This window comes from Rhipicephalus sanguineus, chromosome 3 (genome assembly GCF_013339695.2).
Source record: "Rhipicephalus sanguineus isolate Rsan-2018 chromosome 3, BIME_Rsan_1.4, whole genome shotgun sequence".
NCBI classification, from domain to species: Eukaryota; Metazoa; Arthropoda; class Arachnida; order Ixodida; family Ixodidae; genus Rhipicephalus; species Rhipicephalus sanguineus.
In genome coordinates, this window is record NC_051178.1 from 212623834 (window position 1) to 212649184 (window position 25351).

At 48.8% G+C, this 25351-nt stretch overlaps 1 protein-coding gene across 1 annotated transcript in view; it reads right to left on the reverse strand.

Annotated features, from left to right (window-relative positions):
- Nucleotides 1-18749: 18749 nt before the first annotated feature.
- Nucleotides 18750-25351, reverse strand: part of LOC119386296 (arylsulfatase B-like) — a 171572-nt gene continuing 164970 nt past the window's right edge. The window contains exon 10 of the mRNA XM_049414296.1: nt 18750-19013. Within this exon, the coding sequence (XP_049270253.1) occupies nt 18750-19013 (264 nt within the window). The remainder of the gene's footprint in view (nt 19014-25351) is intronic.

The following is a 25351-nucleotide window of genomic DNA, read 5'->3' on the forward strand; positions in this document are numbered from 1 at the left end:
ATGGACACTCAGGACAGGTTTTCACCGTCGCCGTCATGTTCCGTATAAACTCTAAATCGATAACATCGCTCCACGCATTGTATGTACTACCCGCGAGTAAAAGCTCGCGAGCGTTGGCAAGGAACATGGCTAAAGCAGAGATGAAACAAGCTGGCCATCTCTAGTCACACGGAATAACATCAACCCGCGTGCTAGGCCTGCCGTCGATTGCTCCTCAGGCAGAAGGAAACGCCCCGGCGCCCATTTGCTGGACGAAGGAGCAGGAAGGGATGTCTGGGGAGAGGGATGCGTAACTCGAGCAGCAACTGTGAACTTTGACTATGAGGGCGCGGTTGAGAGCGCTGGCACGCGCGCTATTTCGGCAGACATCCCCCAGCGAACGGCTCGCATATATTATCTACGCACTGTGAGCGCTGTGATCTCACTGCTTCGCACTCGGACCACTGATACGACAAACTGACCGAAAACCGCTTCTCTCCCGGGAGCGGACGTATTGCCATACACCAGCGTTTTGTAGAGTTAAGTGAGATCGGATCAAAAAGAGTTAGCTGCTAGCCCTAGTTCATGTAACATTATAGCGTGTGCTTATCGCATTCACTGCTTCGCCCCCCCCCCCCCCCGGCCGCGCCGCCGCCGGTCCGATGAACCCCGCGCCGTTCACGCGCCGCCGCCGCCATAGAGTTTCCTACAATACTTTATGGCCGCCGCAGGTGGAAACACCGGCGCGCCGCCGCCGGTGATTTTGGGTCCGGCGCAAGGAGGTTTAAATAAAATTTGCTGGAGTGGAGGTCGCCCTCTATCGGACGCGCCTCGATTGCGTGCTAGGCAGGATACCGCCGGCGCACTCCCCATAGGTTTTGCTGTCGGCGCTCTACAAAAACACCTCGCGGAAGCTCTCCAGGGCATTTCTGTAAGTACTTTCCAAATGAACTATGTTCTTTACTGTCAAAATAATCATTTTCGACGAACTGAAAGTACAAGATAGTCTACAGTCGCTGTCTCTTTGCAGAAAACCGAGCACTCGACTCGCTTCACGCTGTCACCGCGTTGGAGACCCCTGAACCGGCTTCTTGCGTGAAAGGTAGTCACTCGTTGAGTGCAAACTATGTGAAATATCTCGTTAGAGTAGACTGCCTGTATAACCTAACGGAGCATAACAGAAAGAAGCCTCAAGCCAGCGATCGCACGGGTTCGCGACGACTGACGGTGCCTCTGCATGTATGAGCGTCTGCATGTATGTTCCTCCTGATGGTATCGCTTGCTACGAGGGCGTTTTGGCACCGCGCTGTGAACTTTAGGCCGCAAAATATGAGAATTTGTGAGTAAACAAACAACTACTGTTGCGCGGACGCTATCAGAGCAGTTCAAGAACAATTTCCTTACAACTGCGGCTTCGGTGCGCATGGCAACTTTGTGATCTGCCGTCCCGACGATTCAGTGTTTTTTTTTTTTTTCGGTCTAAATTTGGGTACGTTTCAATGTCATTTGACAAGTTGTCTCCCACTGCGTATTGATCGCTCTTCTCAGCGGGCAAATGCCGCTGCTTCTGTTTCTTTATTCAGCGCATTCTTTTCGTTTGGTGCTCACACAAAACGTGAGCAAATGCGACGCCTTTTTTAATGCTCCTTAATTATCGTTCCGTTTGCATTCCAGTGAACTTGCCGCCGCTCTCTGTCATCAACAAATTCATAGCCCAAAGCTTCACCACTTCGAGATTGCTGGTGGAAGGAGAACCAGTCTACGAGACCGAGCATGTAGTAGGATGCGACGCCTAAGAAAAGAAAGAAAATACAGTAACGTTTGCCGGACTTGTTCTGCAAACGTCGGCGGTGAACTAGGACCCACATGAACTTGAAATAGCGGTGAATAAAATAGAAGGTATTGCAGCAACCAGCAGCCGCAAAACAGGATAGTAATTATTTGGCGAGTACCCCAGCAATTTTGGCAGCAGTGTCGTGTATAACGCCAACAGGGTGGCATCTTTCGCACGTAAATAAATGAGGCTCCAAGAAAATACATGGGGTTGGCCGGTGGCCCGATCATCGGTGGGCCGATCACGGAAGCAATGCAAAATTTATGTAGCTTATGAAGCAATGCATGCCTCATCAAATGGGAAGGTTGCCCGTCGGCGTCCCGCGTCGGCGGCGTCAACACGAGTGATGCAAAAAATAATCATCACGTGATGGTGTCACCATATGACGTCATCATGACGTCACAGATCGCCAAAATATGTAGCGTCATTATGACGGCACATAATGTGACGTCACATGATGACGTATTCACACGTCATGGTCGCTTTGCATTGCCTCCGTGATTGGTCACGGAGGCCGTGCAAAACCGCGTTAGGTGCAGAACGCTTTTGGAGGGGGGCGCGGGAAAATCGTTACATCGACTGACAAGAAGAAGATGGCTTTCGCCTTCTAGTCATCTTTAACGAATGCATAAGGGACCTTGTGCGTTTTTTAATTCAACGTATCTAAACAATGACTTGCGCATCTGCAGCCGATTTTGTGGACGCTGAGCACGGGGCCGACGATCAAGAGGTCGCATTGGAGGCTTCTGAGATGGCATCGCACGTGGTAAAAGGTAGCGCTTTTACCATCCTGTGGCAGATAAGCATCATTTGCCGGGAGGAAGCGCGCGCGAGCCATCGTCTCAGTGCGCGCTGTCTGCTACTCACCGAACATCGCGGGCCCGACGCAGTAACAAAAGTCTTCGTCGCGGAAGTGCTTGTTGCACACAAGACTCGTAGCAGGTGGCTACTTGACGGTTCTTAGCTTTACAACCAATGCTTCACGCTGTTTCTTGTCCCACGGTTACCAGTGCAGGCTGACACTGGGCTCCTTTGCGTAAGCGCGGCACTGCGGCACCGAGCGGTAGAGCCCCATGTTCGTCGCCTTCGGAGGCAACCACTCTATTACAATGGTTTCAATTGAGTAGAAAATGAGAGAAAATTTCCGAATTTGAACAGACAGCAGCGCATGTGGGACTTGAAACTCGTTTTCAAAGCACGCGGCAATGCGCCACAAGCAGCCGACACGGCCGCTGAGACCACGTGATCCTGCCAAGCACGTCACGCCGACGGTGGCGCCGGCGTTTCCAGTGGTGGGCCTCGAGGCCAATACTTACCAATGGGCACGGCCGGGCTAGACTGCACGCGGAAGCGCGCGTGCGGTCTAGCCCGGCCGTGCAATGGGCCGCAGGGAAGCCGCGCCGCGCGCGCGGCGGCCATCTTGCCATAGGCAGGAAACGGGAGCCAAAGCGCGCCCGCCGCGGCTTTTAACGGTTATGGCGAGCATTAAGGGAGAAGTTGTCGAGAATAAGAAGCCAAATGGCCGATAAGAATGCAGTCAGTTTCATTTTGATTCTTTTGGCGTTTTCCTTGCAAGCATGCACATCTATGAAGGGTCTGTATTATTGTTTTTTTTTAAAAAAAGCATCCTCGTAAGAGCAAACCCCACTTCTCGGCACTCATTCTCCTGTTTATTTCATTCGTCATGTGACGGAGTCTTACGCATATGTGGAGTTCGGCCACTTTCTTTGAGCGGAATATAAATGTGGGTGTCCAAAGCTCCACACTCAAGGATACGCTCATCGAGAAGTATATGCGCATCAAGGCTTGAAAGCCATTTATTTTCTCAAGAGAAGCTCATAACCTCCAAAACCAATAGTTTTGGGTTTGCATCGACGTGCTTCAAATATGGGCATTCAGCTTGCAGTCGACACTATTTCAATAGATATATAGCTTTTCGATACTATTTCGTTGGATCGGCTATCTCTTATCCTGTCAATGAATCAATTAAAAACGCCCAAGTGGCATCCTATGTCGTAAGTCATGCATTCCAGTTCTCAAGTCCACATATTTAGCCACTTAGTCGCCCACAATCCCAACATGTTTCCCCATTTGTCATTAACAATCAAAGTGCCGTAGAGTGTTTGTGCTGCATTGGGCTAGCTTTTTCGAGACAGTGACTCATCTGTGAAGGCATTTCCTTTGATGGAATTCGGTATACTGTTCTCGTATAGTGCGCTCTGCTACAGTGCTCGATTAAACTTCGAATGTACATGCTTACATATAAGCTGATGGAGAAAAGAAGTGCAGCGTTAACGCAAACGCCCGCAGCTCGGATGGATACGTGCCTTTCTGGTCTTTTCGTGCCCTGTGGAGCGGTTCCTGTATGTATGGGGGAAGACCGAAGTGAACATCCCCCTGCCCTACTCAGACATGAGCTTTTGATCCTTGATCTCGATTATTATCGCTTGAGGATCGAACCTCGCTCTTTTTGATCAGACTGCAATTTTTCTGCTGCAGAATTTTCACCTTGAACTGTCTATCTCCCCTTGGGAAACATGAAGCGCTTCTTCGTAATGCTGTCGTGTAGGTGATGCAACTGTCACATCTTCAACAACTTTTTTTCAATTTGAACACATATAACGACCAGAGTACCACGGGGCCTCGGTTAGGTCGCTTTATTTGCAGCTGGAACGAGCATTTCACAGTTTAGACCTACTGGTTTTACTCGCTGCACTGCATAAAGCAAATAAAAATAACAAAAGAAAAGGCACAAATACAAGAAAAAACAGGTCCTTGTGTACTGCCCAAATGACGTTACTTAACGTCGTAGTTGCGAGCTACCCTTTTATAACACGAACAGGGCAACCGATAACGAAATCTAGGGAGTCGCCTATTTATATAATTGCAACGAATAGCAAACCGGTGCGTCCTTTTCCTATTTGCGCTCCGCACCCATGGTATCAACAAGAACAAGAATGTGTATCACTAGGTTTTGCAAGTGTTTAATAAATGCGTCAAGCACAGTCGGACAACTCCCGGGTCGCAGCTATAGTCCGGTCGAAACAATTCGGCGAGAAGTACCTCGATCTAACATATGTGATCGCCGTCTTTTGGCTTCCAGACTTCCCGTCAAACAGCCTACTCCGACATGTTTCGAATATTTGGCTCCTTAAGAAACCAGTTAGGAAAAAAGAATGACCGTCAGATGTGAAATTAGAGACAGATTGCGAGCTGTCAGCATGCGTTCCGGCATATAGAGAGAAGTGTTCATCAAGCTCGAAATCTTCTGCTTACAACTGAAACTTCACCCCAGAGTACCTTTTCGCTCGACTTATACAGCCTACGCAACGCACAATGTACCCAACAACGTCCGAATGCCACCACGCCAGAGAACATCTGGAACATCTATGCGGCCGCTGCAGCATGCGTTGCGCCATAGAGTTTCCTAAAATGACCTAGAGGGAACTATGGCGCTGCGATCGTTCAGCCACCATGGGAACGATGGTAGCTTCTAGTACACTGTAACGATGGGTAGTACACGGATTTGCCTAGTCTTCGTGCTTGTGGGCTTCGAACGCACTTGTGGCTTTGTTTATTGCTATGTTTTGGTTTTCTTTCGGATAAAAGAATGGATCGTTGTGAACTTCGTGACCAGATTTGAATCGGTGAGCCTAAAGAAGTTAAAGTGGTGAAGTGAAACTGCTGATTTTTGCTGAACTTCGTTTTGCGACAAAGCGGATGCAGGCGACGCGGAGCCAAACGGAGCCGAAAGAACGAAGTTTAGACAAATCCGTGTACTACCCATGATTCCCATGCTGGCTGAAGCGCGATGCATTGCAGCTCCCATAGACACTAGCGCCAGAGTTCGCTCTAGTAAGTATTGTAGGAAACTCTATGCGTTGCGCAAGGCGCGCCTTCTGCCTATGGCAATATGGCGGCGCGCGGCTTCAGCTGAGGGGTGCCTCCTCCACTCCAGCAAATGTTATTTTAACCTCCTTGGTAGGGTGGCCCATTCTAGCCACCCTATCCTTGGTCCGGCGCACATGTCTAGCCTCGCAAACACCCGCATCGCCTCCTAGCGAAGGAGCCTCGAAACATTTCGCGATTTCCGCCGTGTCGTTTGCAAGCGCATGCGCGATTCGAGCATTTTTTTTTTTCGCCGTGCAAGCGGCGCAGTCGATTCACGCATGCTGCTCCTTGTGTGTGTTCTTTAGGAAAGCTACGCAATGCCCAGCTGTTTCGTATGGTTGCGTATACCCGGTGCAAATCGCGTGCATCGCGGAAAGTACCGGGTGTCACTTTTCATGTGTACGTACACGTTCGCTTCATTGCTGAACACTAATGCACAGTATTTGCATGCGAAGCTCTCGGATGTGCGCTCTGTTGCTTCTTGTTCATTGTGTCAACTCAGAACACACGTGAACTTTTGTTTTTGGCGTCTGACGCGCCGTACATAACATGCGCCGACAGCATCGTACGTTTTTAGAGGCTGTGTCGTTCAACGAAAGGGCAATAAACTTATGTTGTTGTTATCGGACTACGTGATGTATGTATTGTGCGGTGTGCGCTCGCTGCGTGCTTGTTGTTTTGTGCGTACTGGAATTACAAACTTTACGTGAACGATCGCGTATACAATACAGCGCTGTCCTCTTTTCGACGTGAAGTTACGTCAACTACAAGTTGGCGTTGCGCCGAATAGCTACTATGCTCACTCCATATACACGAACAAAGAACGCTAATGCGGCAACAGATCGCGAAATCGGGCTATGAGAAAGGGAAGGCCTAACGCCCAGCAGAACGCGTAAGTCACTGCTAGGTGAGTTCGAATACGATGATGCAGGGGCTGAACGATTTTGATCACGGCACGTACCGGTATTCTGTACTGTTGCACAAAAACGCTCCACGAAGAATTTCAGCACGCAGCGCTCGGGCCTGCCACGCACGAAAGGCCTGGTAAACGTCTGCTTGCAACAATTTACTGCGTGCTAACCGCACAATACGCGCTAAGTTTACGCCGGGACTACCGATCTGCGTAGAAGCTAGTCCGCCGCGGTGGTATAGCGGTTACGGTGCTTGGCTGCTGACCCGAAGGTCGCGGGTTCGATCCCGGCCGCGGCGGTCGCATTTCGATGGAGGCGAAATGGTAGAGGCCCGTGTACTTAGATTTAGGTGCACGTTAAAGAACACCAGATGGTCGAAATTTCCGGAGCCCTCCACTACGGCGTCTCTCATAATCATATCGTGGTTTTGGGACGTAAAACCCCAGATATTATTATATGCGTAGAAGCTAACCACCTCGGAGAGGACGCCGCGGGGCGTCTGCTGTTTTGTTTGCCCCATAAATCTTACGTCATTTCGGCCACACTTTTCGCAATGCATTGAAATACGATAGGGCCTCTCCTTAGTATTCCTTCCTCGTGCAATTGCTCCACAGAAAATGCAGCAAAAAGACTTTCAGTGGCTGTTAACATGACGTTCTTTACTTCTCATAAATTCACACGAATTGGGCCCACCTAGCGAACGATCTTTATACTTTGTTGAAGGTGAATGAACCTGAATAACGACATCAAAAAGTTAACCTAGGGCTTTCTCTTGCAGTCTGGGGTATTTTTGGGGGTGAATCTAGGGATAAAACTTCGACTTGGGTTGGCATCACTGGACATGAGCAACACGTGGAGGAGGCGTCGGCTGCAAATCGAGCGGAGAGATGTGGAATCTCCGGTAGCTTGGACTAAAGTCCCTAGAGTTAAACAGCAGAAGAGAAAACGCGCTTTTCGTCGATGCATCTCGCTCGGGACCGAATATCTTCGTGGCCGCCGTGGTAGACATGAGCGGTCGCACTGTGAGTGCCGCCTCGGTAAGGACCAGGTCCATCCGAGTGGCCGAACAGGTCGCCACCTCTCTGGCACTAACAACTAAAGATCCATGCCCCATCTTTTCTGATTCCATGACGGCCGTCAGGTCGTTTGATGCCAATCAAATCTCCTCGGCTGCTCACAGCATTTTAACTAAATCTACAATATTCCCTCATGAGTTGACGTGGTTTCCCGCCCACATGGGCGCCTCCGTCGACGGCATCGCCAACCCCAACGAAGTGGCTCACGCTCGGGCGCGAGGACTCATTCTCCGCCCCGGGAAAACGAGCCCCCCGCAGTCTGCGGGGGAGGGGGGTGGCGACGGCGCCGACGGAGACCCGTTGACCACCTTTCACGAGGTCACTTCACACTATAGGCTAGGCAGGAAATCTTTTCCAGATCCGCACAGAGAGCTAACTCGGAAGCAGGAGATCGCCCTCCGACTCCTCCAGACTTGATCGTTCCCGTCGCCGGCCACTATAAGGCCTAGTGCGCTGCAGTTTTGACTGAACAAGTGGCGCCGCCCGCGGCGCGGCGCGTTTCTAGTCAGTCGCGGCTGAGAGTTGGTGCGTACGGGCGGAACCATAGCAGCTCGAAAGGACGAAGGTAATTCGCGGTCAAACAGGAGTGTAACTATGTATTGTGGCGTGTATCGCTGTCGCAACAGCTACAGACACACTGTCGGTAAGCTGCCAAAAATAAAATTATACAGATTTATAAGGAAGGCTCACGAGAACGAGCGATGACAGCGTCGGATAAGGGCGGTGCAACGTGCGAGATAAACAGACGCTTTTAATTTTTTTAATGCTTGCCTTGATATTACTGCGCATAATTGCTCGCTGTGGTCATAAACTCTGCCTTCTTTTAGCCCCGATGGAGGTCTTAGGCAGCTTGTGAAGCACCGAAACCGCATATGCAATGCCCACTTCTGGCGCAATGATAAGAGAAGCTCGAAAGCCCTGCATTCTGCCTGTGTGTTCCGACACGTTTTCCTGCGTGCTATGGGAAAGGTGACAGCGTGACCCTGCGACGAAGCGTTAAACATCTTGGTATCTAGAAGGGGACGCGGCGATGGCCAGAGCCAGGCGCATGATAGGTCTGTGCAGGATGTGTGCACGCACTTGTTGACAAACATAGACAAGGCGGCGACGAGCTTACACCATCCTCAGAGTCCACCCTTGCATCTGCACCTTTCTCCCACAATGTGCAATTGGTTCTATGGACAGCTGGGAAAATGTGCAGAAATCATCGAAAAGTCCGAAGGAACGAGTTAGCGTAAAAAGAAAAGCGAGAGGAACGAACGTTTTTTTCTCTTACTTAGCGCGAACACCAACTAATACACGTTGACTGATTAATAGCGAGAAACCCTGCTAAATAGTGAGAACGGATGCAAAAGTCAAAGGTAGCTCTTCGCGTAATAGATGAGGGAAGAAAAAGCACGAGCCGAGCGTGCCGAGCGTTGGTGATGCTGCTGGATGGAGGCGCACCTTTGTCACAATGCTTTTAATTTAACGTAAATAATAGAAGACCTTGATAAAACTTTGATAACCTGAAGGCGGACGTCCTAGTCGACGCTCTTCACACACTTGCAACACACTTGCAACTGGGGCTCTTCGATTTTCGGACTTCTGGCAGCTTTCTGGCAGCCAGAGATAGCCAGAGGGTCAGCCAGCTAGTTCCGGTCGGGACAGGAAACAGCGTCTTGGTCACGTGTGTGGGAAGCCCGAGACAACCCGAAGCTGCCCCAAGATTACAAAATCGAACGCTGGGACAGCCAGCCTAAACGTAAACAAACGCTACCGCCGTGGCAGCAAACGAAACTTTGCGCCGCGTGCGCGTTGGTTTTTCTGCATTGCCCGCTTGAAAATATGTGGCTAGGTTTGCTGAAAAGCTGAAGTGATATTCTCGAGCATACGGATTTGGGATACGATCACGTACGTTCGCAAAATCGTGCGCAACTCGCCCCGTCCGCGAACAAAACAGCCAGCTGGCGCACGGCGCCACGAAAGCGATGCAAGGTGAGCTGCCGCGCCGCTAACGGCTTAACCAGCTCACGTCTGCTTAGTACGTGTAACAGTCGCTGCACAACACGACGCGAAAATCTCGCGAAAGTGATCGTGTCCCCAAAAGAGCTCGAGGATCTATCGCGTACTACGTCGCACACACGCGTTGACCAGCTTGCGTTTTGTCATAACTTGAGACGTGCGGCGGAGTGCGTGTTATATCTAAAATAAACTTCCGTGTGACGCGTCTTGGACTTGTTTTGGCAGATGTTGCCTGAGCCTCTTTGCCAGTCCTAAGTGGTACTCCAAAAATCTCATGTACTAGCTCAGCTTTTATTTGAGCTACTAGGTGATAACCGCGTACATACTGCATGGAATTATTACTAAGAGGTGGAAAAAGACAGAGCCGACGATGAAATAAGCAACAAAAGGATGCATACATTTCTGAATTCATCTTCGTTTTTTCACATCGACGCGTCGTAGCATAACATTATACCATACCTCATGTACTGGCCCATAGATCGAAGTACGCTCGCACGCCGTTCGCGACCAACGAGCATCACACAAAAAACAACGTCGCGATCGCTTTTATTCGATCAGTGCATTTTATCAACATCGATGACCTAGTTGAAATAGTTAAGTTCTGACGGGGTTCACGCACGCAAACATACGACGGAGCGAAATATATCGATCACAATCGTCTCAGCTAAATGCACATAAAGCACACAAAACACCACAATCGAATACTACTACGAAAAAATAAACTCGAAAGGGGTCTCCGTGCGTTCGTACGAACGTGTACATAACTTTTGGGACATGTGTACGACGCATTTAGAATGGTTAGAACGCGACAGTTCGCCGCGTTGTTCACGGAAGGAAACTTCACGGGACACATAAGAAAAGCAATAAACATTAGCTCCAAATGCTCGCCGCCACTCGTAATCGCGCCATCTCGCACGGCGGAACGGCGCCGAGCGGCCCGAGCGTAAGGACAAGCAAAGGCTGAGAGATGATCGAGCGCAGGCACGCGAGGAGAGGCGCGAGAAAAGGCGCGAAGAGGAGGAACGCGAAATCAGGAGGATTGAGCTCGAGAAGGAGTTCATTCTGCGGAAACAGCAGACTTTAGAGCGAGGTTGTGAGAGGAGCACAGATGATAGGGGCAATCCGTCGAGTCCTCACAAAGATGGCGGCGAGCGCGTATCGTCTCTTTTCGGCGTCTGCTAGCCCGAAACCTTCCGCGAAGGACGGCGTGGATGGAAAGCGTTCGCTCCACGAAAGGCGCCGAGCAGACGCGTCCTCGAATGATTGAAACGTCGCTCGCACGATTCGTAACAGCGCTTTGCTGACAAAGGATAGAGGCCCTATTTTAATGTATCGCCAACTTGAAATCGCTCAGTTATACATGAGCACATCGCGAGCCCGCGAGACCTCCCTCCCGCGTACAGTGTTATGGGACTCATGCACTACAAGAAACACTGACCAATTATATATGCAAGTAAAACAGGGTGAGCTTCAACTGAATATGTCAGACGATAACATTTAACTTACCTACGTGGCTACAGAAAGCCTCGCGAAGCTGATAGTATGTGTACACTGTGGGCTAGCATTGAAAGCGCGAGTTGCCACGTATTTTCACGAAAACTTCGCGTCACGCAAGAACGAATCAGACTTCTCGTGTCACGGAGGGCCCGGTTTGTTCACTGATGCAGGGAACATGCAAAGTCGTAGTGTTCCTTTCTTGCCAACGCGTTAACACTGAGGCTAGCACAGCCGAACAAGGGAGCGACTGCATAGTGCCGCCATTTTGTCGTCTACTAACCCTCCTCGAGAGGACGCTCCTGAATTCCGCTCCGTGGCGCGACAGTCTATGGGCGTTGCGAATTCCAAAACGCATGTGATTGATAATTTTGGCTTAATTGACAGAAGTCATTGACTTATTTTTCAGATATGTGCAATTATGATGCAGGTTAACGTTAAAATGCGGCCACGGCGGCCACATTTCAATGGGGCGAAAGGCAAAGAACACCCATGTGCTTATGTTCGGGTGCACGTTAAAGAACCCCAGTTGATCGAAATTAATCCGTAGTCCCACACTACGGCGTGCCTCCTAATCATATGGTTGGTGGTTTCGACACGTCAAACTCCAGCAATTATATGTTATCGTACTTTCACGCATGCACTGTCCAGTGGTATCACGTTTGCTAAAATGTTGTAAAAATTAACTTTCATGCTTCTTATATTGCCTGATATATTGATAAGTGCTATAAGTGCTGTGTAAAACTAAAAACGCGTGCTCTTGCCAAGCATGTTAACGCCGAAAAAAAAATTGAATTATTAGTGTACAGTCCAAGGTGTTTATAAAACAAGACTGTTTTGTGAAGCGGGACTTACTGTATTTATGACAAGCAGATCGTGCGCAAACATACAAACAACACGAGACACACGGAAGTATGCGGCGCATCACGCACACGCCGAGCCTATAAAAAAAAGAAAAAAAAAACTCCAAACACGTTACCCAACACACAGAACAAAAACAATGAACGTCACTCGTGTGTTGCTCGCATCAATCCTAGGTACTAGTAATTGCACGCGACTGGCCGAGGTCGGTAGCACTGGATAGTGTGGTCTGAGGCTGCCGAGTGAGCGCGAAAGGGCGGCCGCTCTCCGCAGCACGGAATCACGATGTAACTCGGCGTGCGCATGCGCGCGCGCGCAAGTCACGTGGTTGACGAGAAAAGTTTCTCCCTTGGCGCTTGCCGCAAGAGGGCGCGACGAGTAAATCGTCCGCAAAGGAGAAAGTCGCTGCTCCGAAGGAGGAACGGAGCCCGTTGCTCCATTCTCGCTCCTTTTTCTTTTAGAGTGTACTCGTAGTCGCCTCCAAATTGCGGGCCGCTTCGGTCGCGACCCCGAAAACGAGTCCCCCCGGGTTGCCCTTCCTCATTTTCGCCACGGGGTCTTCCAATTAAAAAGCTGCTCCGAAGTGGGGGGCTGCCTCCCAATATTCGACAAATACAACAGTTGTGCTGCGAGCATGGACGAGCACGTGGAACCGACTCCGGCTGTGCGTCGCTTGTTGCTGGGCTTGCTTAGGAACGGCGGGAACGATCTCAATGGTAAGTGCTACGTACTTCACACTGATAATAAATTCTGCCCGTAATGATAACTCTTGATAGCTGCGCGTGAAGGCTGGTCACGTAGTCGTACGGTATGTAGGTGGACGTGGCAACGGCCGCAATCGGCGCTCGCAAAAATGCGGCACGTTCTGAGCAGGATTTTTCTTTCTTCTGAGTAGTTACGTACCTGCCGCCTTAGAAGTCCTACTGCTTTAGAATATCACAGGCGTGTCGGAATTTTCTCAACGCTCACCAAGCATATCTTCTCCGAGAGGCTCCGAGAAAGCTTCCCGAAAGAAGCCTTCGTACAGCATCTGCGTCTCTTCGCAGTCTTCTTCGTCGGAGCTGGACGAGCTGCTGCTGGAACTGCTCTCGTCGCTAGATAGAAGTTCCACCACAGCAGCAAACGCAGCCATTTTGCGAAGCTCAGCCGCTCAGCGAACGCACAATGACGGATGTGACGCATGCTGCCCGTCGTGTTTCCGCCCGAATCCGCGACTTGGCTGCGGAGCAAGTGAGAGCAATCCGCCTCGGAGCGAGTTGCCCTGAAACTACCAGTGAAACGCGCGGACCCGCTCCGAATCTACCAGTGAAATTCAGATTCGTCGCCACGGAGCAAAAAAACCTGCTCCGGATCCCCCAGTGAAAAACGCCATAAAACCGAAACGAAAAATTGGCCGCGTATCTGCGTGCTTCGCTGCAAATGTCGTCTAAAGACGATAGAAGAGGCGCTGCGTGAGATATGCACACCATCTGGCAATACGTCGGGAAACATGAGTGGTGTGTTGTGGGCTGGTGGTCCCGGCGCAGCGGCAGGGCGAAGACCGGCGGAGACCAACGCGACCGTTGGGGACGCCGGCCAGCCCGAACACGCTGTTTGGCGCGATGCGCCGAAGGAGAAGAACCGTCCGCACTCAACGAGTACTCTCCACAAACTCTCTTACTTACACGTCACCTGGGTAAAACAGGAATGCCAGAGCGGCGCCCCCTGTCATTCGTACAATGCAATACTGAACTGAAACCGAAACACAACATGAGCTTGTGCAGAGGGCACGGAGGAAGACAAGTTTCAGCGCAGTCGCATTTTCAGCGCACCTTAAGAAACTAGGGTTGTAACATTGTAGGGCGAGTAGGGCCAGAAGGACCGTCACGACGAAAACCAGCCTCCTCAGTCGTATTCGCCTGGAACGTTGGTGTGGCTTCGCGTTCCCTCCTCCGCTCCTGGCCTTTCCACAAAGCTACTGCCTAAGTACGAAGGCCCCTACCGCGTCCTACGTCAAGCATCCCCAGTTAACTATATGATTGAGCCTGTTCAATCATCTACGGACCGCCATCGTCGCGGCCGCGAGACTGTTCATGTCGATCGACTGAAGCCGCATTATGACCCACCAGTTGTACCTGTTCCTTACGTCGCCAGGATTGGCTCCTTTCCGCGGGGAGTGATTTGTAAATGGTCGGGCGCAGACCAAGAACGCCTGCGGAAAGAAGAAGACGAAGAACGGTTGTTGTGGCGCTTCGCGCTTGGTCGGCTTGGACCGCTAACATCGCTTCCAGCGTGGCAATCTTTTTAATAACGCGTTACTGTCTCAACGTTTAAACCGCATACCATCAAGCGTCTTTGAAATTACGTATCTAGAACTTCTATTAACGGAACACACCCACCTAATACTTATCTACTTATGTTACGTCTCCGTATAGCGTAATATTATTACTTTTTGATCGACCAACGTTCACAAGTATGAACAGCCGTACCAGTTCAAGATGGGGGGCGGTAAGCACGTCGGTTCAACTTTGGCCGGTGGTCTGAATCGGGTGACGTGCCGACAAACAGAACGACAGACCAAAATTTCGCGTTTAAGTTCCCCAAGAAGGACCCTATCCGTCTTTAAACATTTCGTTCCGACACCCTGCTCCATACACGGTTCTGCCCAATGAGGTTCACCACCCCCGCTGGCTACGCCGCTGCATATATGCTACCATTAGGAAGCACATACAGTAACTACTTTGATGGTGTATCAAACACCCGCTCTAGAACAACATGCCGACATGGATCATTGTGTATATAAGGAAGATTGATTCCTATGTAGGGATCCTGCGGCTGAAGAACGGACGGAGAAGAGAGGAGGAAGATGAAGTCTGCAATGGCTGAAAACTGTGTCTATTAAACAGTAAACGTTCCTTTCTCCTGTTGGAACTTTATATTTGGCGCAGTCGACAGGATCCTGATGTGGATATTTCTACCTCGCTAGACGGGACGGTCGCCACATCATCACGGGCTATGCGCTGGACGGTGAGGACTTTGTTGAGGCATCGCAGCATCTGACCACAACTGAAATGACGGATACCATCACCAGCACAGCATACGCACCGATGAGCGACGTCACCGAAAGAGGTACTGTAACAAGCGACGTGAAAGCGGAAGAGCTTGAATTATGGAAGGGACTAAGCATTGCGAGCAACACGGAAAGAGATGCAGATGCGAGGCAATCGCCGTCGATGAGAGCCATAGTAAAAGCATTAGACCAGCTAACTGATATACAGCGCCACTATATGGAGCAACAACAAGCAATTTTGAAGACAATAACAGCTAAGGCACTACGTCAAGATATAGTGAAACCAGATGTGTTCGATGGTAGTACTGCTGGCGCGGATGTGTGGCTGGAACTTTATCAGTCTGCCTGCAAACAGAATAGCTGGGTAAATGACTCAGATCGTATAACAAACATGCGATCATACCTGTCTGGGAACGCTAAGAAGTGGTATGACCTACGTGTCCTGCACCACCTTGAAGATTCGTGGGAAACGTGGAAAGAGAGTTTTTTGCAAGCCTTCCAAATGAACCCAGTTCATTTATGGGATCAAGCTATCTGTTACAAGCAGGGAGATAGCAATTTGCTGGACTACTATTTTGAGAAGAGGCGCTTACTGCAACTAGCGGATCACACGCTCCCCGACTCATGCATCGTGCCACTAGTTATACAAACAATGACAAAAGGGTGGCGGAGACAAGTACAGAATATGTCACCGTCAACTTCAGATGAGCTTCTTCACTGCTTAAAATACGTCTCATGTGAGACCTGGTCCGATGTGACTCCAATACATGAGGCGACACATAAATCGAGGCCACATGACGAATACGGCAACTACACTACTAGCGTGGCATCTTGCATACCAGGCGAATGTGAACTAGCCAACAGCATGACATGGAAATTTACTAGCAAGGAAAGCCCGATTCTGCAGGAGATGGTGTTTCTTATGAAATCAAACATTTTGCCCGTACCCATGACTGTAAATAATTGCAAGGTGTTAGCGATCGTGGACACTGGAGCATCAGTTAGCTTGATCAACGAGCAGCGAGTGGACAAAAATCTCATTTTCACAGGAAGAGTTGTTAGAGTCCAAAGTTACGACGGAACATGCCGAGAGCTAGCGAAATGGACGGACGTAAAAGTGCATTTTAGAGGTCAAGAGCATATGGTGAAAAGCCTTGTCATTACAGGAGTTGAGTTTGATTTCCTTTTGTCAAGGCCTGACATGAAGCTATTTAAAATGAATATTCTTTGGAATGACGCCATCACCACTGAGCATTCTAATCTCGTACATACATCTCAAGACAGGAAAGTCACGTGCTCGGAAGAAGTTGTGTCAACATTTCCTGAGCTTTTGTGTGTTGGGAACTATCCACCAGCAACTACAGTAATTGAAGTACCTTTCGAGCTTCGAGATAAAAATGTCGTGCGAAAGAAACCATATGGACTAAGCCACGAAAAGAAAGCATGGCTTAAGCAAGAGCTCCAAGGAATGTTAGATTCCGGCATTATCAGACCATCAACCTCTACATTTGCTTCACCGATTACCATTGTGCCAAAAGAAGACGGGTCTTATCGGTTGTGCACGGACTACAGACTTGTTAACAAGCAAACTGACTTGTTCCCGTTCCCCATGCCCGGAATTGACGAAATAATTGACGAGACGGGAGGATGCAAGTGGTTCTCCAGGATTGATTTATGTAAGGGTTACTGGCAAGTACCACTGAAAGAAGAAACTAAGATGTTCACCGCTTTTGTCACGCCTTTCGACGTCTACGAGTACAACCGGCTTCCATTTGGGTGGAAAAATTCTGGCGCATGGTTCCAGAAAATGATGAACATGGTGCTCAAAGATTTTCTTGGAAAATTCTGCAACGTGTATGTTGACGATATACTGGTCTATTCAAGATCAAGAGAAGACCACATTGACCACCTGTCAATGGTTCTAGGAGCACTAAGTAAAGCACAACTTAAAATAAATGTTAAGAAGAGCGAATTTTTTTGTCGGACGGTTGTGTTCTCAGGCAGGTCCTTTGACGGAAAGACTAAAAGCACCAAGGAAGAGAGCATTCAGCGGATAAAAACACTAGTCAAGCCATTCGATTTGCACTCTCTTCGCGTCTTCTTGGGCCTTGCTGGACACTTCCGGGGGTTTATAAAGGATTATGCCACAAAGACTAAGTGTTTGACAGCCCTTACGCAAAAGGATACCCCATTCGTGTGGTCGGAAGATTGCGAGCGTTGCTACAACGAACTCGTCGAAATTATTTCGGCAGATCCTGTACTTACGCTGCCGGATTTCAACTTGCCGTTTGAGTTGTGCACAGATGCCTCTCATTATGGTACTGGAGCCGTTCTTTATCAAAGAGACACCAATAAGCCCGTCGCACAAATGCTACAAGTGATTGGATATTTCTCCTATACCTTTACGAAGGCTCAAGTAAATTATTCTACCACAGAAAAAGAAGCCTTGGCAGTTGTTATGGCACTCAAATATTTTAGGAGCTATCTTGAGGGAAGAAACTTTATACTATACACAGATAATCAAGCATTGACTTATATATTGCAATTGACAACCAAAAGGCCGGCTTGCCAGATGGGTCAGTGAGATTCAGCAGTACACGTTTGAAGTGGCCCATCGCCCAGGACAAAAGCACCAGGACCCAGACGCTCTATCAAGACTCCATGTACCCAGGGACAATAATCTTGAAGAAGCTAACCTAGTCAATTTGTGGGAAGGCTCCGAAGACCTCAAGATAGAAGATGGCAAGGTACTTGTGCCCGAAACGGCAGTACCTACAATACTGCGACTATACCATGACAGCCCTGAGTCTGGAGGTCACGATGGGTTCAAAAGAACGTACAGAAAATTAACCCAAAGATTTACTTGGAAGGGCATGAAGGACGACGTGGCTAAATATGTAAAGACATGTCACAACTGTCAAATTTGCAAAGCAAAGTTTAAGCCACGTGGAAACAAAATGGTAACTCCACAGTATTCTGACACACCATTTGAAATACTGCTCCTTGATTTTGCAGAACTGAAAAAGAAGGGTGAGGGCGTCAAGAAGACCCAAGTTTTTCTAGTCGCAGTGGACGAATGCACGCGGTTTGTGGCTGCCAAAGCTGGAAGGGAGGATGCGAACTGCGTCATCTCTCTATAGAGAGGGACATGTTCTGCAACGTCAAGGTTATTGTTGCAGACAACGGACCGGCGTTCCGACACCCTGCTCCGTACACGGTTCTGCCCAATGAGGTTCACCACCCCCGCTGGCTACGCCGCTGCATATATGCTACCATTAGGAAGCACATACAGTAACTACTTTGATGGTGTATCAAACACCCGCTCTAGAACAACATGTAAAGCCGACATGGATCATTGTGTATATAAGGAAGATTGATTCCTATTATGCTAAATTTTAATGCAAAACATAGGTTTCGATGATCGTGGGATGAGCCTTTCGTGATGCTTTTCCGTACGCTAACGAACGCTAGAAACAAGAAGTCTCTGTCCCGAAAACAAAGCTGCTCCGGGCAATGCCGGGATCTTACTTTCCTGCGGTAAAACAAGCGCTTGTCCCACGTGAAAGCTTCTTTTGTGCCGTGTCGTTTCTTGGGCTCAACAGTTGTTGGTATACAGCTGTGTTATTTTAACGATCAGATTAAATAAATAGTTACTTGAACTCAGATTCAAAGCTCTGTGAAACGTAAGCCAAACATAGGCTGAAGAGGAATAATGACGGAAAGGTGCCACAAAGTGGCCCTGAAGCGGCGTTTTTCTTCGCCATACAGAGGTCGCTTGAGCAGACGCTGTTCCGCCTGGGACCCCACGTGCAGTTGTTGTGCAGCGGGTACGCCTCGGGATCGGGTGATTCCTTGGGCGATGGCGCTGAGATATCCGAGGCGGCTGCCAGTTTTTGCATCATAATGTCCACAATCTGCGGAAATAACAGAGGCAGTAACGAATCTCGTTCGTGCTTGAAGAGGCATATAGGCAAGTCTACCGACATCATCATGCAACCACGTCGTGTGCTGTGCCCGGTTCCCGTTGTAGCTATAGCCTACACACTAAACACAGTAACCGATAACATAACTTTTGGGCGTGAGTAACTTATGAAATAAAAGTTACAAGTGGTTTATTTTTGTTTTCGCTATTTTTGTGGTGTCTAAAGATTACAAAACCCAAACAACAGTAACCGATAACATAACATTTGGGCGTGAGTAACTTATGAAATAAAAGTTACAAGTGGTTTATTTTTGTTTTCGCTATTTTTGTGGTGTCTAAAGATTACAAAACCCAAAGTGCAAGCAATCTATACGTTACCAGCACAAATTCTGCCATGTAACCTTTTGCGCAGTAACCTATGAACGACGTGGTAACCTATCTTTACACAAGCGCAAACCAACGCCGGCGCTTCACTCGCCTAAGGAAGAAAGGGTGAAAGCATGGGTGAAAGCAACACCCTCTAGACTAGAAGGTGTTGATGAAAGTAACACCGCGGCTGTGAGAAAGAGTTGTCCTGGTTGCTTCGCACTTGGCTGCGTTGCTCTCCGGGAAGTCTAGACTAGAGTTACTGTAGATGCTATCTTACAGTAACTCCAGTCTAGACGGCGGGAAGGCGCCACCGCTGGCGCAGCGCCTGCAGAATGCCGTTACAGTTTTAACCGTCTGAACGACTCGCGCGAGCCACGCCGTTTTGTGGCGACGTTTGTTAATTGCTTTGTTCGTGATTTGTAAGTCTTTGGGTTTTTGTGCACACCGCGATATCGGTAATGCCAGTAAGCAACAGAGACATGTGGGATGTGCTGCGCGACAGTGCAGCGAACCTTTTTGCGAGTGTCGGCGATACGTCGTTGTTTATTCGTCGAGCGACTCCGAAGAAAGCAAAATTCGCTGCGACTATTGCAGCGACTGTCCAGGCGATCACGGCCGAGTAATAGACACGGGTAAATGACCTTTGTTCCAGATACGCATTAACGGCATGGGGCGTCTTCGTTAGTTTGATTCTTGTAGAATCCTTGCGGGCGCGCGGTGGCGATGTGCGGAATTTTGTGTAAGGGACACTAAAAAGCAAAAAGATTTTTCTCGCATTAGTAAAGTAGTCTTCCACGATACCAAAAACACCACGCTCTCTGCGCGAAGACGCTTAATAAGCGAGAAAACGCGCAAAAAGAAAATACAGGTGGCGACGCCACCTTGGAATTCCCGCACCATTTGCCGTGACGTCACATAATTTTGACGGCGCCTGCTTGGGCCTATGTAGTTCCTAATCGTTTAAATCGAAGTAAATTGTCCTCTGAGGGGGCCAGAGACTTGACATAACGAGTTTGTGGTAATTTCGTCGAGCCAGTGGCGCCAAGGTACGTTAAATGCTCTTTGAAGTCTTTTACGTCATGAATTACAAATTTCGGCGCGAAATTTAAAAATGAAACTTTGAACTTGGTTTTCTCCTTGAATAATAAACCTATGGTGGTGAAATAAACTACACAAGAGTTCTCCGAGCACACATTATCAATTTAAACCAATTCATTGTTTCTCTTTAGTGTCCCTTTAAATGCGTACGCTTTGAATTCATGGCTGCGGTATTAGCATTTTAAATCCGAATTCTAGAAACCTGTATGGGCTTTCTTTGTGAATTGGTTTTTGTGCCGTAAGCTTTGGACGCCTCGCTTCTGGCAGAAGTGAAAATATATAATGCGTGGTGCTGCAAAACCATGCGTTAGGCAACACGCAAACAAACCTACTCGATTGATGATTGACTGCAACATAGACGGCGTGCAGGCGGCACGAATAACGTGACAGAATTTCACGTTTTGTTGTGAAGAGATTCCGCCGCGTGTTTTATTTCGTATTCTACTATGCCGAAGTAGAGTTCACCGCTTGATTATTGGAATTAAATGTTAGTCGGCTCAGCACACCTGGAAATTTAGAATTTTTGGCAGAAAAAGAACGTTTGTTTTTTTGCTGCCGATATCACCAGCCGATATCGCCTGTTCACATCTGCATTCTTTTCCTTCTAGTGAGCATGATCTCGTTGCCGCTGGGACCAAGGGGGAACGTCGCTTAGTGTGCAAAGCCCTTGGTGATGCGCTCGCCCACGGCTTTTGTTGGGTGAGGCAAAGCCTGACAGTCACCTTTTGGGTACGTAGACCTGTGTTTATGTGAGTACTTTGACAGGTGATTTGTATAACAAGGTGACGCTGCTCTGCAATAGGAGCCGTTGTTATCCCAATCATTCTAGGCAGGTCTATTTGCTTAGGTGCTTCATGGGTTCTTGATGTCAGATGACAACCTGTCCTTAACTGGCGTGCAGCAGTGTGCGAGTCGGCTCTGTTACATTTTAACACGAAAGTGTTTTATGCCGGGGTTCCACCAAGTACATCCGTCACGGATATGACGTTGATAAAATGGACGCCAACGAGTGAGAAAGAAAAAAACCAAGAAAAAGATATCCCGCTGGGAATCGAACCCACGACGTTGCGGCCGCGACGGCAAGCGCCTGACGCCCTAGCGACTAAGCTAACTCGGGAGATGCTAGACACGGCGCGAACGCGCCTTATATCTTTCACACATTCTCTTTCGCGGCGGGCGGAGCGGGGCGGTGCCGCCGTCTGTGAGATGTGAAAAGAAGTAATGCTTCACGATCGACACTTACTCGCGCTTACTCCGAGATTGCACGCGATATCGGAGGTCATGGTTAAAGCGTCTCGATACCAGAGAGGTGGACTGGCCGCGCTGGCGTCGCCGAGGCACCATTGACGCAGTTACGTCCTTTGCCTTTGGCTTCGTGTTAGCGTGCGTCGGCTCATCGGAGTAGTGCAGCTTCCACGTGCACCAACGGGATATCTCCCCCGCCGACTGCTTCAATTGCGAGAGCACAGACTAACAAAACTGCTGCAATATGCGTTGCAGAAAGGACGCGATTTCGACGGGCGAATGTCGTGCCTTGGTGGAGCGAGAGCAGCGCCTGCGAGACAGAGTCCAGCGGGACGCACGCGTTTGCGGCTCAGGCTACGAACCTCTACCTCCCGTGTTGCTGAAGCGCAGTGTGTGTTATCTATGCACGAGCACAGGCGTCGGCTACCCATTACTGGAAAGCGCACACCCTGTCGTTTCTCTCCTTAATTGACGACGCTTTGAAGAAGTGCATACCGGGTTGATAGCTTGTTGATATCATCCTTACGCGGTACTTCACGATTCGCTGTGTCCAAATATATGTTCACACCGTCAGCTACCACAACGGTTTAATCATGATCATGGGCGTTAGTCGTCGCGATAGAGACATGCTGTCAACATGGGTGCATCCACGTCAAACGGTGCTATAGCTGCCAAACACGAATAGACATTGTACAAGCTCTCATATATCACTACACAATTAGCACTACTTCTGTGAAGACAAGTTTCACTTTCGTGTTATACCGATTCCTATGACGGAGGGATCAGCCATGTTTTTTTTTTACTTCCTCACATTAGAAGCTGTTGGCTGCGTTAGGTTTAGTAATGTTTTTAAGACGCATGGCTTTTAAAGATGTCCAGAGGTCTGCAGCACACACTGTAAGCAATAGTTAGCCGAGATTGGGGCTTTAACTCCCTCGCTCCTAAAGTTACTGCCTCTTGTTGGAGTAAAAGTGGTACATGACATAGTTTTACAAACACCACCTCTGAGGAACGTAGTAAGAGGATGTCACAACACTACGTGGGGAGTTTTCTGACACGTGATTTTTAACCACCGTTCGAGAGTTTATTACCATGTAACCTCAAGCTCCCCCCGCTTCGGCAGCTTTTGTCCGCCGATGAGTGCTGCTTCTATAAGTGCTTTTATAGTTCCAGTGAAGGTATGCGAACACCACAAATGTTTTTTTCTATTTTTTCAAAGCTGTTATGGCATTGCCGGTCGCGCCTCATGGTTGACCCTCAGTCGACGCACTTTCACTGGAACTGCAGCTGCAGAAGCACAACGAGCGAGAAAAGTAGTCTGTGAACGAAAGGGCTTGCTCGAAGAAAAAAAAAACCTGCTGGAAAGCCGTATTGCAGATTTTCGCTTATCGCTGGCGTATGTTGTCTAGTGGCCTTGGAGACAGGCGAGTGTAAGAACCTTGCGCTGTATATGTCTGGTTGCGGTGACTGCAAGTTCAACTCGCGCTGGCGTCCGGCTGCGCACAGCGGGCTGTATCTCACGTGCTTCTTCTATCATCTAGCGGCCGTGCGCGTACGAGCGCAAGCCTCCGAACCTGGACGCCGCGGATACCTCGCTTCCGTGTCGAATCGCGAAGAGCTACGAAGAACACTCCTAGCGGCAACAAAACCAAGCTGGTGTGATCGTTCGTGGCTGCTTCCTGGAGAGTCAGCGGCTACAAGCTCGAAGCGAGAAAAAAGGCTTCGCTACGTCGTCGGCACCGAGCCGGCCAGCGGCCGGTGTGAGTGCGTTGCTGGAACAGGTGAAATAAGCGTCGCATAGATTTTGTTTCACAGGAAACAATGCCTGCTGGAGTAAAGTACAGTCCGAACTGTGCATTTCGCTCCATGCGGCAACCACTGTGACTGTGAAACATCTAGCGCGAAGGCGAGCCCCGATACGAGGCAGACGGAAGCAACGTGCGGCCGCCGGTGCACTGCGAGTACGAGCATGGTGAAAACCGGGCCTGCGAGCCGTCTCGTTCGTTAAGTGCATCGCTCTGTAAGACGCCGCGAATAGCGGACACGTATCTTTAATTTGTGTATGAAATAACGACGGCGAAAATTGCACAGGAGATGCATTCTGTGATCGCCAGCTGTCGTTCATCGCACAGCCGTGCTCCCCGTGGCGTACCAACTCGTTCGCGAGTGGGGGGGGGGGGGGGGGGGGGGGGGGGGGGGGGGGGGGCTTGCGTCGCTCGCTCTGTCCGCCGTATATATATGTTGTATTCATAGAGTTGATCACAGATTTCCTTTTAAAGACTGTTTCTTTTAAATCAAGGAAGAATCTGCACGAACAGATTGTGCAGGCTGGTCCGCCCTATACCGCAACTCAGTGTTTAATAGCATTTTGGAAATATTACCTTGAAGTTTAAAAAGTACACCCAAATTTAACCTGATCATCTGAGCATTGCATCAGCAAACTTCCCAGTCTTAATTTGGCGTTGTAGATACGATGAGTATGAAGAATCTGCTATGACTCTAGTACCTTAAATTCTCACTTATTAAAAAAAACTAGTGGTGGACAAAGTAGAGTACTGCGCAGAAGTCTTCAGGATAAGCGGAGAGCCAATTTCTTTATTTTTAGAGCCCTCTAATATAAGGTCTTTCTTAAGAAGAAGACCAAGTTCAGTCAATTAATACTTAAGCAAACCACATTGAGGTGGCTGTGTATAGTTATAAGATTATAAATGACTACGAATTTATGTGCTAGGTGTCGTTCCTTGCCCTCCTATTTTCCCAGCTTGGGTGGGGGGCGGACGGGAAAGCGGTGAACTGGCTCTTTATTCCTCCCCTCCGGTTCCTCCAAGTAAATAGCCTACGTAAATTGTGTAAGCTATATTTTCCTTGAAAAAATGTGGGCCGTTATAACGTTAAACTATCCCGCATTGTTTCCTTCCGTATAGGTCGTTAACTGTTGATGATTGGTAGAAATTTTCTGAGTCATCCTCACAGCACCTGCTCGTAAAATGACGCAACAAATGACGCGTAAGTGATCCACCGCGTAATTAACACGTATGCATGACTGCGTAAAAAAAAAATAATGAACTATCTTCAACTTGTTTGTCATTGTTTGTCATCGGTTCTTCGCTATTCTTCAAAAATTTTCAATGTGCCATAAAATCGCCGCCAATTGTTACGCGACGTCACAAGTCTGCGAACTTGAACTCGAGGCGTTAAAATGAAGTGTGCGCAATAAGCAGCACATTACTGTGCTGAAAAATAACTCATTTTTTTTCTTAATAGCCAGACAGTGTCTCTTTCTTAACGTAATTTAAGAAGGCTGCCCGCCAATCACATTGGCAGCGGCTGCTTATAGCAGCGGGCGAGATGGATTCATATGTGTATAATAGATACTTTCAGTTGTAGTATAACGATGTTGAGCTGTTTTTGCGCGTGTACAACTCTCTGTGAACTCATCGTTGCTGACAAAGAGGTAGAGAGAAAAATAAATATTGTTAGGAACGACACAATCCTTTGCAAGTAGGCAGCCTTGTTAGTCCAGAAAACCGTGGACGCTGATCATCTCGCTGGTGAGGTAGATCAAGTAACGGGGCTAACTTGAAAGCTGGGCTACTCAATGTGCTCGAGTCTACTGCC